At 41.7% G+C, this 19,838-nt stretch overlaps 1 protein-coding gene across 1 annotated transcript; it reads right to left on the reverse strand.

The window, feature by feature from the left end:
* Positions 1-6,207: 6,207 nt before the first annotated feature.
* slc30a2 (solute carrier family 30 member 2) lies at positions 6,208-19,491 on the reverse strand (the record flags this gene model as incomplete). Its single annotated transcript, XM_079525452.1, has 8 exons — positions 6,208-6,353; positions 7,896-8,030; positions 9,007-9,112; positions 10,455-10,674; positions 11,174-11,327; positions 12,022-12,168; positions 13,314-13,525; positions 19,409-19,491. The coding sequence occupies 8 exons, from the start codon at positions 19,489-19,491 to the stop codon at positions 6,208-6,210; spliced, it is 1,203 nt and encodes a 400-aa protein (XP_079381578.1).
* Positions 19,492-19,838: the final 347 nt, after the last annotated feature.

Raw genomic sequence — 19,838 nt, forward strand, 5'->3', positions numbered from 1 at the left:
CAGCTTTTTGTACCACATTTCTCAATTTTGATCTTGATTCTGACTTTGACCTTTTCACCCAAACGTTAATCATTTCATCAGGCAGACTACTTATTCTCTATTATAACTCCACACATCTGTTGATCTTGACTTTTGACCATTATGACCCAAAAGTTGTCTTTAGGTCGGCCTACTGATCATTATTACAAAGTTTCATGTAAATACATGCTTTCTTTCTTCAGTTACTTTGTTCACAGATACATGACAGGAGACACAAATTTCAGGGTAATAAGTAATAAGAATACCGGTGTCTCATCTCCAGTCCTTGTCTTTAGCTCTTTTACGTTTAGCTAATTTGTTTGCAAGGATCTGTCCTTATGGGTCCATTCGGTTTAATTTGTACACAGAGTTAGTCTTACAGACCTGCAAGGGTCCATTTAGAACCTCCTCAACGAACCCTGAGGGTCCCTTGACCCCACTTTGAGAACCTCTGCTTAGACAGATCTTGTATTTCAGAATCAGCAGTACTTGGTGCTTCCCTAATGTGATGCTGGTTTCGTCAAAGTCCTACGGGTAAGCTTGATGAGTGTGTGTCTGCCTTTAGACAGAGTCTGCTTAGGTGAGGTTACACCTCATTTAGTGGCAGATGACCTGGAAGAGAAGGAAAAACAAACTCCACTTAGTCACAGCTAAGAGCATCAAGTCAATTTAAATAAACAATGGTCTGCCTTGCCCCTGTACACTGACTATGCTTTATTTGAGAATAGACACAGGTTAGAGTTCACATGGTATATCCAGCTTCTTCCGTTTTCTATGTATACAGCCTAGGCCTATGTATGTGTGTACTGCAGTGGTTTTCAAACATTTTGTGCTCAAGGCACACCAGTGATTTAAAAAACATCACCAGTACAGCATTATAGGGCATCAGTAGACTTGCCCAGTGGTTCTCAAACCTTTTTATGTCAAGGACCCCAAATTGTATTTGGCCACAGACACCATTTGAAGATCGCAGTTAAACTGATTTTATGCTATATTAACTAATTTTGCTGGGGACCCGTTTAAACCACTTTGAGAACCACTGGTCTGGACCGAGTGAAGCCGAAGCGTGTATTCGTGATAAAGTGTTATGTGGTGGGCGTGTGCGCCCCGGGCTCGTCCTGTTCTTGTTGACTCTCTGTGGTGTAATTAATTCCTTCTGTATATGCCTGAAGACCTGCCACAGAGATGAACGATGCCGCAGTGCCATCACCGACACCGTTAATTAATGCAGGAAATGACTACAGTTTGTAATGCATAGTACGGTATATGAATACAAAAACTGTCTCTAAACAAGCACCTGGACTGGAGAGCCTGCAGTGTGAAACAATTAATCATAATCTGCTCAGAAATTACTACTAACTTTGCTCAGGGGTCAGCACATGCCCCACATATACTGCATATCGTCACTGTCGGGTGGAAAGTTTATACTGTATGTTCAAAACCGTCGGAAATGGAAAAAAGGAACCTGTATTCCAATGGATCATTGTTCTTTGGTTAAATATTGATAAAACCCACAGACAGACTTAACCATGTTCAACCAGTTCTTTTCCCCTCTATCATGCGCCCCGGCTGACCAGGGGTAGGCAGTATTTTAGGAGGGTACCTACCCTAGGGGACATGGGGAGAACATGGAAACTCCACACAATTTCGCCAACCCCACCTAGGGTATGGCCGCTGATGACGTGGAGGAGAAAATACGCCCCCAGTGCCCACACTGTCCCAAGCGGGAATCGAACCCAGGACCTAGCTGTGAGGCCACCGACTGTGCCACCATGCCTCCATTTTGACTTGAAGAATTAGCCATCGCTTTGGGGGAGCAATCTGATAATTTCATTTCCATCCGTTGTTGATTTAATAATTATTATTCATTTGTTTTGTAGACTTTTCTTAATCGTGGGGGGGAATTCAGTTTCAAGCTTCACCCAGCTGAAGACAGCTGGGTGGTTATGATGAGCGCTCCTGAGGAGAACAGTTAGGGTCTAGGGACAGGGACACTGTGACGTGACAAGGAGGTGAACTGCAGGTGACCTTCTGATAACCCGAAAACCTCTCTACCTACCCTGTGTACCCACTAAGTGATTGCAATACCCTGTCATGCATGGTTGTGAGCAGGGTAGCCAATCACTGCAATCAGTCTCATTGTAGACACATCATCCCTCTATTGTGATTGCTTGTGGAAAAACAATATTTGAGATTTGCATTTGCAATATCTGAAATGAAAAATAATTTTAAAAAAACGAAATAACTGCATTCATTTTTTTTTAAATCTAAGACATTCTATTAAAAAAACTAGACTGTGATTTCTTCACAGTGCAAATTGTTCAGTGTCCATCCAAAGGCAATTCATTTATGACACACTATTCTATAACTGTCAATCTCCTTTATTTATACAGCATATTTTAAAAGAACAGAAGTTGAACCAAAGCGCTTTCCAATCAAGTTCCATGTCCAAACCAAACAAAGTATGGTAACCGAAAGTAAGACGAGTGTAAAATATATGAAACATAATACCTTTTTAATCTACAGCAACATAAAAGATAACAGACAACAGATAACATTGTAAGAAGACTGAAATAAATTAAATGTGCAGTATGTGATATTATTTTGTTAAAATAATTGTTATATGGCTCTATATTCTGATAGTAATCATTGCTATAAAGTGTTTGTTCTGTAATGGGTCTCGGGGAGCTGGGGAGGTGGGGAGACTTGTTGCTGAACAAGCACTCTATACATAGCAATGATTACTGATTTACATATCGGAATATAGAGCTGTGCCTTTTTCCACGCACACAACGTCTTGGTTTTAACCAAAAATATCACTAAGACTTACCCTATCTTTAAGTTACAAATTTGAAATAAATTAAGTTTAAAAACTTTAGTGTATTTACACAAGTATACACAAAATCATACACAGGAAATACTGGATATTTGGCATATTTACAATAATCACACATTTTGCAAATGTCACAGACTGTTAACAGTACAATACAAGGCATTCCCAAAAATGACACTTCCATTATTAGCAGACAAACAAGGAACACTGACGGATGGAGATGCATTCAAACATCACCGTGTCTTCAGGGATGAATTGGGATGCTGCACTCCAGCAAACTTCTTTAGTTTTACACTGTAGCTTTCTGTCAGGTTGGAAGCTGCAGGTTCAGTGGTATATTTAAACAGATATATTAAAATAAAAACACAATTGCCACTATTACATTCATCTTGTATTTAACTTTTGTCATCAGAATTGTTGGGTCCATATATTAATAATATTTTTTTTTCATACCAATTATTTCAAAATGGAAAAATAACCTAATTACTTTTAAATATTTGAATTTAAAAAGTGGCAAGTGCTGTATAGGATAATTCATAAGTTTTTGATAATCCTCAGCACAGTATTGGCAGATTGCCAGTTGATCAAGGATGTTTTCACTGTACATGATGACTAGAACAACTAACAATCATGCAAACAGAGTGTCCACCTAAGGACCCCCAAATTAATTTGTACGTATTTCACCACAGACTCACATCTGAAAAGATTTTGTGCCAGAATCTTTGTCGTTAAAAATGTAAAAAAAGAAATATTCCCAATTTTTTACGTAATTGTCTAATTTTTGACATTTTATAGCAGATCGGCCATTTTAAAATAACCAATGTATATAGGATTAAAGTGGTTAAACTGATTTTATTTATTTTGCTGGGGACCCCCTGGAACACCCCTAAGAACCCCTGGGGGTCCCCAGAGCCCACTTTGAGAACCACAGTTTTAGAATGTACACTACAGCCGTCTTTCCACTGTGCAAATGACAACATCAATACTTAATAGCAGGCAGAACAACACTAGAAGAATGGCGACGGGCTGGCTGGTTGGTTGGCTTTTCACATGGCTGTGGTTATGTTCGATCATGTCACTGTATCAGTGGTTATCAACCTGTGGGCTGTGAGGATATTGCATGTGGGCAAAGGTAATAGCATGCACATCCACTCTAGCCCAGGTGCTGGACAAATGGCAGTACAGGAGAAAGAAATGGAGTCTGCAACACTGGTAAGGGAAAACTCAGCTCCACTGTTTTATTAATTCAACGTTCCGATCACTGGAATCTTCTTCAGGAATGAAGGGATCACTTGGATCTGAAGAAGATCCCAGTGATCGAAAAGTTGAATTAATAAACCAGTGGAGCTGAGTTGTCCCTTACCAGTGTTGTGGACTCTATTTCTTTCTCCAATATTGCATGTGGGCCCTCAAATAATTGGCAAAGCACTAAGATTGTATTGATACTATAACATTAGTATTATAATATGTCATGGTTATGTACAAATGTCATGGTAATTTATTATTCCTTTACAACCTTGAGATACTGCTAAATAGGAACTCAGAGTATACTATGTTAGTTCCATTGATCCAAGCAATAGATGGATCATAACATGCTCTGAAAATGCACACGGCCCACCCAATCAACCACTTAACGTGAGATCAGATGGGTGGGCCGTGAACGCTTTTGAGATTTTCAAGTGAGCCCTGATTCAGAAAAAGGTTGAGAACCACTGTTGTACATTATAACAGTAAAGTTCTGCAAGAAGTCCCAAAAGAAAAAAGTTCCTTGATTTAAACACCACCACTTAATAAAGCATGCACGCCCTGCTTGTTTAGGACCAAATCTTCCTTCCGGCCGCTACTGTTCCAGCTAATGAAGCAGTAATGCATAGTGAAATTTCAAAGAAGACATTCTTCCCCAGTGTCACTTTGGAACTTAGCAGAATGTTTGGGATTTCCGTATTATCTTTAAATGTAAAACCTCACCATACAACCTTAATTCACACTAAATAGTTTGAATTGCCTGAGAGTGTTCTTTTAGGCCCACCCTTTTAAATGTGCATTAGCCATAACCTCCCCTATATGCACGATTCATTATCATCAGTCAAATTGAAACCACGCAACTGTGTCTATCCCATCAGTAGTTTCCAATAATCCATTCCAACCAGCCAAAAAAAAGTCTCAAATATAAATGGGAATACTTATTAACACAAATTCTGTCTCAGTCGATTAAGGGCCCATATACCAACATAGACAGACAGAGAGGAGACAGACAGACATACTGACAGATTTATAGATACATGACTAGATTAATGATGGATAAAGTGAAGCTACAGTGATAGAAGATCATAGACAGATGCACAATACTGCGGCTGCTGGAAGATGGGATAGTGCGATAGATGGATGGATATACAGAACTGAGCTTAATTGTCTGACTCGGGGCCGGGGGGGAGTAAATGATTGTGCCCTCTGAGCAGAATATGCCTTTGACGGAGAGTTGGCGGACGTGGGCAGCAGGGTGCTTCCTCATATTGACACCAATCCATTTCCACCATGGCCCTCGTCCATTCACAGCAACATAATGCACCATTCGGGTAAAGCGTCTCTCGTTGAGACGCACATTAAAGACAGGGTGAGACGGAATCAACAGAATTCTAATTGTCTTTCCCCAAGTTCTTGTACATCAGTCGATATTGATGTATTTGCAGCTATTACATCCTACTGCAGCCGCAGTCTACTAGTGCCCATTGCTCAGTCAGAGGAGAGAGGAATGGCCATCTCTAACTTCTGCCTTTTCATCCAACAGTACACATAAACCAGAAAAACAGCAGCTGCCCACTATTGAGAATGATCAGATTTAGGCCTGCCGTGTGGTTGAAATTACTCTCCCCTTTTTTTGTGGTTCATCAAAAATGGCAGTTTGCAGACTTGATGTCAACAATGAAAGGTTTGTTTGTCTGATAGAATTGCACACAGGATCATTTCCTTCCCCAAACAATGGAATGTAACCTGCACTCCTCTTTGGCATGAGTTTTTCAATCACATAAACACTGAACAAGACACACAAGCGCGTGCTGATGGACAGGTAAGAAGTCACTCTACAAAACACACTTGTGTGATAAAAAAAACCCAATAAGAGCTAGCTACCATGAACACACAAACCGTCCGGATTACCATCCCACACTAAAAACGGAAATTGGATAATAAAAGCACCATACTGCGATGTGTCCTTGTTTCCTGGTTGAATAAAGCAAATACAGATGGTGTTGGCACAATGTTGCTTTGAGGGGAACTCAGCTCTAAGGCCAGTCTAGTCAGTCTAGTCAGTGTCATAGAGTGATGTGCAGCAGCAGCGTCTGGGTGGGCATCCTCCATCAGTCCGTGGGGTCCTGGCAATGGGTGCAGTGGGCCATGTCCTCAGCATATGGTTCCACCTGGATGGTGGTGCTGTGGAAACCAAACTTGGTCTGAAGCAATTCCGTGGCTTCCTTCAGCACAGCGTTTGGGTCAGCGTTCTCGTCTGACAAAAAAGAAGTAAAAAAGACCATTCAAAAACGGTGATGAGTTATCAGTGAAAAAACATTTGGGGGGCATCACAGGGGTAAAATACAGGGCCCGTTACTGAAGAGACCCAGCAGCAGTGCCTCCTGCTTGGCAAGGCTCTCCCACATTTGGCAGTGTGCATGGATAAGAAACCAGTGAGGGACCTTGTTGAACATTAATAACCCCTACTGGTTGGTCAGGAAGGAGGGGAATCTGTGGGAGATGCCGTGAACCTCCACACGCGTTAAGCGCCTTTCATCAATGGGCTTGTAATGGTATCATTGGACTGAATGATCTTTATATTCCCCTCCTTTGTTGCGCAGGAAATTCCTCAAACTCACTTCTTCAGCTTTTTACAAATTTGCAATTGTATTCAAGCCAATACAAATGTAGTGTAGCTTACCCAATAGTAGTATTTATGTTTTATGTAGATCCCTCATTTGGGGGTAATAATATTTTCGGAGGAGCAGTGGATGGAGGCACAGGACTGTGTGCAGTCATGGTCTTTTCTATTCAAGGTGTTGCATTGTCTCCATCTGTCATTGGCAAGTAAAGGCTTTCTAAACTGTATCCTAATGTGGATCCTTTGCGCAGGTATAGGGCTTTGGTTATGCCCAGATTTATAAAATGTTTGAAATTCCATTGTGTGTGTGTGTGTGTGTGTGTGTGTGTGTGTGTGTGTGTGTGTGTGTGTGTGTGTGTGTGTGTGTGTGTGTGTGTGTGTCTGTCCCCAGATTTCAACCCTTTTATTTTACAAAACATTTGACAAAGTTTGAAAAATGTGAGTACTTTTAACTTTTAAGTATATTATTTGATGCCAATACTTTTGTACAATTTTTAATACAGGACCTTTACTTTTTAATAAGTCAGAAATCTCAGTACGCATTGCTTCCACCACTGTGTGGGTGTAAAACAGCTCCTTACCTATAGCCAGGTGAACAGAGATGACAGGTCCTTACCTATAGCCAGGTGAACAGAGATGACAGGTCCTTACCTATAGCCAGGTGAACAGAGATAACAGGTCCTTACCTATAGCCAGGTGAACAGAGATGACAGGTCCTTACTTATAGCCAGGTGAACAGAGATGACAGGTCCTTACCTATAGCCAGGTGAACAGAGATGACAGGTCCTTACCTATAGCCAGGTGAACAGAGATGACAGGTCCTTACCTATAGCCAGGTGAACAGAGATGACAGGTCCTTACCTATAGCCAGGTGAACAGAGATGACAGGTCCTTACCTATAGCCAGGTGAACAGAGATGACAGGTCCTTACCTATAGCCAGGTGAACAGAGATGACAGGTCCTTACCTATAGCCAGGTGAACAGAGATGACAGGTCCTTACCTATAGCCAGGTGAACAGAGATGACAGGTCCTTACCTATAGCCAGGTGAACAGAGATGACAGGTCCTTACCTATAGCCAGGTGAACAGAGATGACAGGTCCTTACCTATAGCCAGGTGAACAGAGATGACAGGTCCTTACCTATAGCCAGGTGAACAGAGATGACAGGTCCTTACCTATAGCCAGGTGAACAGAGATGACAGGCTGACCTACGGTCAGGTTCCAGAGGTGCAGACAGTGCATGGCTTTCACAGCTTTCAGGGTCAGAAGCACCTCCTTCACAGAGTTGAACTCAATCCCCTTTGGAGCTCCTGGACATCGAAAAGGAGAAAGAAAGTTTATCATATTTCCACATGATGTCAATAGCTGTTAGGTGTCTGATTGAAATGGGTATCAAGCTGTTGTTTCATGAGCAGTGAATTGTAATCTTGAACATCAATACAAATTGATGTGTATAGGCTTAATTAAATTGTTAAAACCACAATCTTTTCACGCCACTACTTTGACCACACCGAGGCAAGGAGCTCTACCACAGCTACAGTACCATCAGAATGTTGAACATGGCCTAAAAACCGCCACACTGGAACACTTTCTTTTGACAGACAGTTTTCCCCCCATTATGATGTGACTTGCTATCCTACAGTAGTGGATTTAACCTTTCTCTTTTTTTATTACCTTATGCGGGCTAGCACATATACAGTACCGGTATATCTAACTGTATATTGTTCCAGTGTTGCTCCTCTTGTACTTCACCTGGTGCTATTGCTACTGTATCTTTGTTTGACCTGCACCTTATGTCTAACCTCATGTACATGCATGCTAAGCCTATGTTTTGCACCTTATGTCTAACCTCATGTACATATCTGATACTTTTTATGCTATATGTATGTACACATAAAGCATAAAATGTACAAACTGAATAGAGCTTTACACCTGTGGTGGAAACCTGTGATGTGACCAACATGCAAATGACAGCAATATTTGCAAAGTATGTTATGTGTTGGGCGGCGGGGGTCTGGTTTGATACACTGATCCAGCTTTTTCCCCTCCTATATTCAGCTATTAGTATAGATTTTCATCTTCACACAAACATTAAATACCCATTGACAATTAATGGACAATTTATGTCATATGTGTCTGAGCAAATCGGCTATTTCCATCCTACACAAAGATTAAACTCCCATTGACGATGATGACCAAGAATGGAGAATGCAAAGCGATATGTTACGTACGATGATAAGAGTGCCCCTCACTTCACACAGGTGTGATTTTTAATTAATATTTTACCTTCCATAAGTATCCTGAAGACATCTCTGAGAATGGTGACAGTGGTGCAAAGGACAAAGACGGAGAAGAGGAAGGTGCAGATGGGATCTGCTACTTTATATTCAGGCTGTGAAAGAGAGAGAGAGAGAGAGAGAGAGAGAGAGAGAGAGAGAGAGAGAGAGAGAGGGAGAGAGAGAGAGAGAGGGAGAGGGGGGGAGGCCACAGGCAGAGAGCGAAAGACAGGAGAGAGAGAGTGTGTGGAAAAATATTGAAGGGAGATTTTGGAGAGATTATGGACCCATAAATCAAGGACCCATAAATCGACATTTATTAGTCTGCGGACCCCCATTTGAAAAGATATGGAGGTATGCCAGGGACCCTGGATTTTTATGACGGTTCTAGCAGTGATTCTCAACCATTTTAATTTCAAGGACCCCCAGTTTGACATGGGACCATCTGGGACCCCAATCTATATCGTAAAATCAATGTTAATTTAACTCTGAGAGTGTACAAATGGAACCAAACGGGTCAATTTGGTATCATTTGTACACTCTCTGAGTTACAGACCCATAAGGGTCCATTTGGTTCCTAACTATCATTTAGTTCCTTGACTATCATCAAGGACCCCTGGGGGTCCCCGGACCCCACTTTGGGAACCACCGCCGTAAGGGATGATGTGAAATGGTGGGTGAAGGAGTGACAGGGGGGAGAAGAGAGATGGATGTCAGCTGGTGTGCTCCATGGAGTGTCATGTCAAGGCCTGGGATGCTCAGAGCTGTGTCTAAGATGTTTCTGCAGCCAAGCAGAAACTTCTTGCACTGCAAGGGCAGTACATTAAGTCTTAATTCCTCTGCATGGCTGCACTGCATTCAACGTCAACCAGGATAAACCAAACCAGCCTTCATGTAGAACTTATTGGAGGGGCTTTTTTGTCTGTTTTAAAGGATTTATTTAATTTTCATTCGAAATCTAGAAATCTTCATTAGAAATCTAATCTTGATTTAGCGAGCAAGATCTTTTATGCCCCTTCATGCACTTTTGTTCACTGCCAGAATTGTTTAGTAGACTGTTCAATTGTATTAGGTGCAGGGTCCCAAGGACATCCACAAATCTCTATAAACATGGACTGCATGTTTAAAAGAATGATGATTTTGTTGATGTTCAAGATGATATGCAAAAAAACAAGGTTTCAGTTCTGCTGCCTCCTTTTGTGACTATGTCTCTGACAAACAACCCCATGGAATAGAGAACCAAGTACCTTTCAGCACATTTCAAATAAATAATATTTTGCCAAAGCTTGGCATGGCTCTGCACCAGAAACACATATGACACCTTCATGTTGTTAAGTCACAAAGAACGTATAGCAGTGCTACATAATAAGATTATTGCAACCCATCCATTGCCATTAACCTTATGTGTGCACAAATGTCTTATGTCCAGTGTGCGTGCAGAAGCAAGAAGCAACTGACCCGGAAAAAGATGATGGTTGCAGCCACCATGACGCCTACACTCTGGAGCAGGTCTCCCACCACATGGATGAACGCCGCACGCACGCTGGTGTTACCGTGGCCACCGAGGAGTGCGTGGGAGTGGCCGTGGCCGTGAGCCACTTGGCCATTCTCGTTGATCTGGTGGTAGCCCTCTCCGTGTCCATGAAATGTGGTGGAGTGGTGGAGGATATAGGCCATACTAGGTAGAAGAGGAAAGGTACGACAGAGATTGTAGACACATGGACCCTAGCAGATCTATTTTGGGCGTGTCATAACAGGTGAACAATATGTGAAAAATGCATTTGGCCAAATTAGGCAGAAATTCAACTGATCTATGAGCAGGATGCATGCGCTTATATAGCTATTTATTTTAGGCGAAGTGATTGGCTGTTGCTGTATATGACATGCATAACTTCCCCAAAAAAACATCACATACAACCTTACATGGTCCAAGCCCTTGAGTCGGAATCTCATGCATGTGTTAATTAACAAACTAAATGCAAGACCTGAGTCACTTGTGTAGAAGATCACACACAGTGGCAACCATAGCAGAACAGGTACAGGTTCTGCAAGTCACCCTCCAACTGTACTGTACTCTTTCCTGTCTCTCACCACCAAGCTGTTTAATAAAGCTTAAATGCATCAGAAAACCCAATCCAAGACATGCCCCAGACCTGACCCTAACAACAGCAACATACACAATGTTGACGAGGAGGGCAAAGCCTGAGGTGATCAGCATCACGCTGCCCTCGATCTCGTAGTCGTTGCGCACAATCCTCTCAATAGCCAGGTAGACCAGAGCCCCCGTAACGATCCATATGGAAATGACTGACAAGAGCGCTCCAAGGATCTCTGTCCAATAGAATAGGATATGAAAAGAAATCAAAAGAAAAAGTCAGAATCATTTAATGATTGATTATTGGACACATTTGTCTGACATTTTAGCAGAGATATCATGACACTTTCACAGTAGCATATCTTTTTTAGGCTATGCATGGAGTGACCGGTTTTACAATATTACAACAGTTATAGTACTATAGACGAATAACAGTTTAAGTCCAAATGTTATTCTGACCCCTCCACGAAAAGGCCTCGTTGTCCTGACCCCTTATCCATCATTTATACATTATGGATAATTAGTGTGGACTTAAACTGTTATTCGTCTATAGTACTATTCTCTGTTAATTCAAGCCTTGCAATTCAAAAGCCAGTCACATAGCCTACTTGAAGTAATTAGAAATGTTGGCAGTGGCACTGAATACTTTATTTTATGGTGCACATGGTGCACATTTTACCACCTTTGACTGTATTCTTGATCAAATATGATAAAGTAAATTGTAAGTGGCTTTTTTTTCTTCTTCTGTTTCATGACACTTATTCCTCCATCAGTGACAGGTGTTACTACTACAACTGCACACGTTATGCTTGACTTTGAAGGTCATTTTATTTATGACTTCATATGATCTTTGCCTAAATGGTTCCAGTTAAAATGTATTCATTAATCTGTATTTCCATCCATTCACACATCCATCCAGCCAGTATTGACCTGATCTGTGCCAGCCAAAGTTCATGGTTTTGGTGGGAGGTCTGGAGGAGATCCACAAGGAGAAGAGGCTGACCATCATGCTGCCAAAGTCTGTAAGCAGGTGAGCTGCATCTGTCATGATGGCCAGACTGTGAGCCAGGTACCCTCCTGAAGTGACAAGAAAGAAGAAGGCATGTATACATTACATAGGCACAGGCCCATTAGCCATTAGGGGCAATTTGGTCTGTGACGTCTTGCGTGTGAGTCCCTCTTTCCATCTCCTCTGCCATGTTGAATCCTGCACTTGGCTGTCTTATACTAACCTGACTCCGCCAGATGGGGCAGCAGAGAGTACACTGGGTTCCCCCCTCCTGCTCCCATCTGGGAACTCTCAGGCAGACTTGATGCCCGGCCACAAAACGGCCTGGCCAATCAGCAGCAGCTAGAAGCTAGAAGCTGCTGCTAGAAGCTGCAAGAAGCTGCTGCTGATTGGCCAGGCCGTTTTGTGGCCGGGCATCAAGTCTGCCTGAGAGTTCCCAGATGGGAGCAGGAGGGGGGAACCCAGTGTACTCTCTGCTGCCCCATCTGGCGGAGTCAGGTTAGTCTTATACTGTAGCAGCAGGAGAAATCAGTCAAGTAAGCACAGATGTTCTTTTCCAGCAACACCCTGCTTCAGGCTCATTTTCACACACTTACAGGATGTGTACACTCCACAGTTGGCAGCAGGCCAGAACAACACCAACCTTCCACTGTTGGCTATACTACCAGAGTTGTTGTAGAGGGAGATATTACTGGGGATGAGAATCTGAGATATTTGTACAGTAACATTTTGAAAGTGGGGGCATTGTTTTTCATAGGTCACAAATGTTGTTATACCTCAATTTGTGTCCTTTCATGAATACTGCCATTGTTGAATAAACCTTTATGACTTTAACAGTGGCATAAAGTAACTAAGTACATTTACTCAAGTACTGTAGCTATTTGAGTACAATGTTGTGGTATTTTTACTTTACTGGAGTATTTCCAATTATTTTTTACTATACTCCACTTTTCTGGCTTTTATTGGAGTGTTTGTAGAGTGACAGGAAACAGAGAAAGAGAGACAGGGAGTGACACTCAGCAAACCTTGCGACTCGCTGTCATTCTGCATTAGAGCCTATATGTGGAATGCACCTCAACCACTAGGACATCGGAACCCCCAGTACAAACTTATCTAAATGGTAGGGGTCCATTTGGTTCCTTTTGTACACTCTCTGCATTAAATGGGGTTTACAGTGTACTCCTTTACTGCTATAGCCCATCCTGAAGCTCACCTATGATCTCTCCGATCATGAAGACGAGACATATGGCAGAGGCGATGCATAGTTTCTTCTTGGCCAGAAGTTTGCCAGCACTCTCCTCCTGTGCAGAGACCTTGTTACCATGGCAATGGGCCCTGACGGGCCGCTTCAGCTCGATGGCCCCCGACACACCTCCATTCTCAAAGGGGAAGCTGGGATACTGCTCTTTAGATTCTGACAAAGAACTATAGGACATACAAAGAAAATGAGCAGGTGTGAAAGGTATATGCACATTCCGTTTATGCACAACTCTAAAGCATTCCATTATGCAGGGAATGTACATTGTTTAGAATGTATAATGGCAACTAAATAAGGACATTTGCAAACTTTAGATTGAATCAATATTGCTTACTGTGTATAGTTGTATTTGTTGTGAATACATTCCCACTTCATAATCATTATAGGCTACCACACAACTAAACCGAATACTATGCAGAGTTGTTAAATTAATATTTCACACAAAAAAAAGCAATTGAGTAATTCTGCACATAATCTAACACAACTATGCTGCTTTGCACTGACTCATTTTATTTGTCTTGGGACTTAAACCCTATACACATTGTTAACCAGGGGCCCCCAACCCCAAGGGTTTGTACTTGGTCTCCTCTCCTTTTTTCCCTCAACACTAAAAATAGCCAATCTTCAAGCCCATGCACAATGGGTTGCAACATGACATGTGGGCTTGTAGATTCTTCTTTTTACAAAAATTTGCCTATTATGCCATTTGGGGGCGGCCATAACTGAATGGGTGAGAGCACGCCTGGAAAGCGGAAGGTCTTATAGGTTTGAGCCCCAGCAATGTGTCAAACCGGTAACCTGAGAATATGCTGAATTATAATAAATTAGTTATAGCCAGATAGGGTTAGGGTTAGGGTTAGAGCATGCGTTTTAATGAAGATGAAAATAATTAAACAGAATAGACAAAATGTGTAATTAATTTACACAAAATGTATACTCTTCCAATGCCATTCTCCTTTACATGTTCAGGAAACTTTACCTTGCACAGAAACAGCAAAACAGTAAATTCATATGAATAAATATTGTACAAATGCTGATGTTGCAGTGGATGCTTCTGTAAAGCAACCCTTTCCCTTCATGGTCAATAGCATATTATGTCAGTGTCTCACCTGAGAACTACATATGTAGCTCTCTCTCTCTCATGCCATACACATAGAATTCAATCAATGCACAAACGCTGACTTGTCCATTTTCCTCATGCACATGTACAGAGGGGTGCACACACACACACACACACACACACACACACACACACACACACACACACACACACACACACACACACACACACACACACACACACACACACACACACACACACACACACACACACACACACACACGGCTCATGGACTCTGTCTGCATGAGAGGAAGAGTGGCAATGATGTGTCTAATGAGGTGGAAAAAAACCTAATTTGGGCTCACAGGAGATAATGCACGTGTGCACATGCACGCACGCACGCACGCACGCACGCACGCACGCACGCACGCACGCACGCACAGACACACACACACAGGATCTTGGGACTATACCCGCATGCAAGGGATGTTGAAAAGAATCAGCGAAGTGGAAAAACTGATTCTGTTCAATCACACCACTGGGACATGAGAGCAAACACACACACACACACACACACACACACACACACACACACACACACACACACGCTGCACACACACATGCACACACACACACACACACACACACACACACACACACACATGCACACGCTGAACACACACAAACACATTCAATGTTAATTTAGTAGCACCGCATTAATTGGGTCTGTGGGAATGCAAGTCTAAAGCTTGTATCTGGGTTAAACATATAGTAGACTACTGATGTCAAAGACATGGTCTAGACTCCATATGTGGGCAGACATGGGGACGTGTGACACAGAACTCCGGCTATAAAAAGGGACACGGACAGATACAGAAACATCCATATGGACATATGGGACACAGACAGACTGGTATAACATGCTCTGACAACAGCTAGGCCTACTGCAGTGCAATGTTCCCACTTGCATGGTTCAGTAGGCTGGTTAAAAAAATCACACCCGTGTGAAGTGAGGGGCGCTAATATATTAAAGTCTAACTCATGTTGATTAGGTGATGTAATGGTGAAAACAAACGGTGCCAACACAAACATTAAATTCTCTTTATTGTTAATGGCATTTAATGTTTGTGTTAGGGACAAGCTGACAGTACATTTTAGCTTCATTGTCAATGGCGTTTTTAAAACAAACATTGAACTAAAAACAATCATTAAACCTGTATATAGAGGCCCCTCAAAAAAGAAAGAAAACACAATGCCGGAATCTTTTAAAAGCCTACATCCTTAGGTGCATGGTTTCTGATAAATTGGGCCCAGGCATGGAACTCCCCACCACCTTCCACAATATCCATGCACCCTCCCGCTCAGGTGCACTGACTTGCAAGTTGCAGCCAACAGCACAGTAGAATTCACCACCTCAACATGATCGACATGCAGCACACACATGTGCCTGCACACAATTAACGCTGACACCCACATGTCAGCTGAATTTTCAGTGCGCAATTAAGCGCAACAGCATATTACATCAATAAGACATGCATTGATTCAGCTGCATCTGAACAGGATTTACAGCACAGGACGACGCGAAACGTAAAAGAGTATTCACTAAATACTCTGTCATTGATTGATATGAATGACTAAGCCCTTTGACAAAAATGCAAAGTTATAATAATAGCAAAAATTCACACAGGGCTTTGACCCCTGAGAGCTTGGGCCGCTGGACCTGCATGGCCCAATTCGGTAAACATGTATGCGTTCTTGTTCGAAGCCAAAAAACAGGCCTTCCCTCGCTTGATTCTCTCCTCAAATCCATTCCATCTAAAAACATAATAATGCGAAATGTGTTAAGCCAGGCAGACCGTGGACTATTTCGGTTAAATAGGAAAAATTGGCAGATAATTTATAGTCCATTTTGCGCTGTTGGGTGACAAGCCCATTGTCTATAGATATAACTTGGTCTATAAAGGTATCTCCGTATGGGTGTAGCAGGCTACTGGACCAATGTAACAGTCTGGTGCTGGCGCGGCTGGCGCCCTTGTATTTAGCCATAGCATTCCAGGGGAAGATAATGCGGTGCCTCACCGTGTTGTTATTCAAACTGTCAGAAAGACATGATCTCCCAAAGTTTCTTGCATGGCGAATTAAACAGCTTAAAATGTTATTGCATTGTTTACGTCTCATGCACCACGCAGCAACGCTATTTTCTTTCTGCTCTTATAGCCGAGTATAAGCGTGCATTTAAAAAGTACTACAATAAAGAAAGAAAAAAGAAATGAAAAGACAAGGAAAGGGGGGAAAAGATGTCCAATAATGGTGAAAGAAGTATAGGCTACCATGGACAGCGGCCGCGATCAGCCTTGCACCTCAGCACCATGGAGAGCGGCAGAGAACGCAACACAATACCTGTTCTATAGTTCTGCCAAGATAAACCGATAAACACACATTAAAACAAGAATGTCTAAAATAAAGAAATAGGTAGACTGGACCATAGGCATATTAGCCTATGCATAGCGCCGTGGCTATTATCTCGTGAAGGCCTATAGGCCTATAGTTTTGAACGAAAACTATTCAAAATGAATATAGATGCCGCATTGTACCCTATTGTATTTTCAATTCAAAGTCTCGAACCACGCATGAAGTTGTAAATTATAATTATAATGACAGCAGCAATGCATATAGAAATATTTAGTCACTGATGTGTGAAATGCCAATTATGAACTGAGCACTTTGAGCGTTAATTTAATTGATATATCTGATGCATTTGTGAATATAGCCTATAGGCCTAAACATAGAAGCATTTCCGTCTAAAAAATAGCACCTTGCATTTGATCATGCACCTCAAGCAAATTATATTCTTCACCGTTGTGTTGTGTTGTTTATATAGCTATACAGGCCTAATCGAGATTTCATGGGCGTTTAACCTATATTTAACATTAAATGTAGGACTGCATTCTCCTATAATATCCTATAAGAAAAGTTCAAAGATGCTGCCCTGCAGTCTCTTTGTTTCAAGTAGCCTATAGTAGCCAACGGCTTCTAAATGAACAAAAAGGCATACAGGGCATGCAGGCTACATATTTGATTGAGTGCCGTTTAAGTGACTCGCACGTCTGCCTGCTGCAGATACGAACACGGTGTGCATTCTGGCGTGGGAGCGCGTTTCAGTGAGAGGTGAGAGGTGACAGGATGGTGACAGACACTGATCTAATCAGGAAAAGCGCCTGATTTTCCATTTTTTTTATCGAGATGGGCGTGGGAGCCGGGAGGATAATAGGCTATATATCAAAAGGAATGGAACAAACTGGATCAAATTGGGACGACATCAGAATTTGGGAAAGATTGATTTGGCGACCACGGGCCACTGCAATTGACCATAATATAGGGCGCGCGCACGCAGAGAGAGGGGGGGGGCGTCTATACCCTGTTCTCTATCACTCCATTCAAACAAGCATGCAACAAGTTTGAAATGGTTGAGGGTTATGGGGATGCCCATTATTGAATGTGTTATCTTCTTCTTCCTGACAGATGTGAACTGGTATATCATTAGTCTAATAGGGTGTACAATTTATGTCAGTTTAGCTCCTATAAGAGCTGGCATAGATACAGGCAAATTGCTTGGAAAAGTGGAAACGCAAATCTTTATAGGACGGTGAGGAGGACTGACCGTATATATTGGAGTTTCTTTTTGGAGACGTATTTGGTGGTATGGCCCTATATAGCCTTATATGTCTATAACTCCACATGGGGAAGCTATTCTTTCCACATATAGCTTTTGTGGTTTGAACCAAAATGTATGGATATATGTTGTATAGGTAGGTTAATGAACCGCGTCGGAGGACATGCACCTATAGGCCTATACTCATTCTGTTCTAATGAGTTGTAGGCCTATTCCATACAAAAATCAATAATTTGTTCTCTTTTTGGTGTAACAGTGTTGTTGACTATATAGCTAATCTATTTGAATTGCTGCGATAGCCCTTAAGAAAAACAGCTTTCACCATGCACAGCCGCGCGATATCCATTTATTTAATCAATTTGCCTTTTTATAACAATATGGTATATTTCTTGGCTGACATAGTCTACCAGAAGAAAACATTGCATGCATTTAAGTATTTCTGTTCTTTAGAAATAATCAAGGCAAGTATATGATATAGCATTTTAAATGCTTATGGCGAATTAAACACATCATGGTCGTTAAACAACAGTTACTTTTAAATCATTCTAAATGCAGAAAGAATTCCAAGGAGACATACTTTATCACCCGGTATAGGCTATTTTTATAGGCTATTTTATATATAGACCCTATATTAGCCAAGGACAGAGATATATTTTATTTTATTTTATTTTTGAAGAGTTGATCAGCTTGGGAGAGATGTGGCCTTGCTAATGACAGATGATGTGTTTTTACCACTGCTCAATGAACTACCCTCGGGGCCATTTGTCAGCGGCTGTCCAGAAACAAGCCAAGCATGGAAATGAATTTGTTCATTCACATAAAACACCCAGTAGCCAGCTTAAGGCTTCTAATGGCAACATGCGCATGCGGCATGAAAGAACATGTAACGCAGGTTACAACACTGCATGTACATTGTTGTACAGTATATGTTATTATACTTATCAGCCTAAATGTTGTTTTCTTAAAGAGAACATATACAGCAACGATAGTTATTTGTAACAACATAGGGAACATTTTTCCGGGGCTCGCATATTGCACAAAAACATGGCACGCAAGGGTTGATGATTGACAATAACTATATATATTCGTTCCCAAATCTCCCATAAAATATGGTTTATTGGCTACACTTCTTCAATTCGCCTTAAAAATTAAATCAACATTAAGGCTATAGCCTATATGCGTTTATGTCAAAACCTTGTCTTTTTTATCGTATAGCCCATGCCATGCTGCCATGCATGTTTCATGCAACATTCAATCTATTCAATTAGCGTAGCCCTCTCAAACACGATCATCATGCGGACAAAGTTTTCCCCCTACCTGTTCATTTTTAGTGAATACATTTTAGAATTCTTCTCGTGTATGAGGTGAGATTTCTCAGAATTCGCTGGGTTATTATCCATTTCTTTCTGTGAACAGCCTGCGTCCATGTAGCCTATATGTGTTGGAAATAAATGCTGTGAATTTATTTCGATGTCGCAGGAGTTTCGGTGATAATCGATATAGGTCCGAACCTTTGTCTTAAAGAACACCGAAAAATGTCATCCAACAGCACATGGTGACAGTGTTCTCGAAACGAACAAATTCCTTCATTGCAGTAGTAGTGAGCAGGATCAAGAGAAACCCTAGGCTTAAACCATGCACTGAGAACTTGTAAACGAGTGGGGCGGGCTGCAGCTGCATGTCACAGCTCACTAGCGTGATGAAACAGAGGGCTTTGAAATCAGTGGCTCAGGCTCAGTCAATTAAT

The sequence above is a fragment of the Electrona antarctica genome (assembly GCF_951216825.1).
Source record: "Electrona antarctica genome assembly, chromosome: 17".
Lineage (NCBI taxonomy): Eukaryota > Metazoa > Chordata > Actinopteri > Myctophiformes > Myctophidae > Electrona > Electrona antarctica.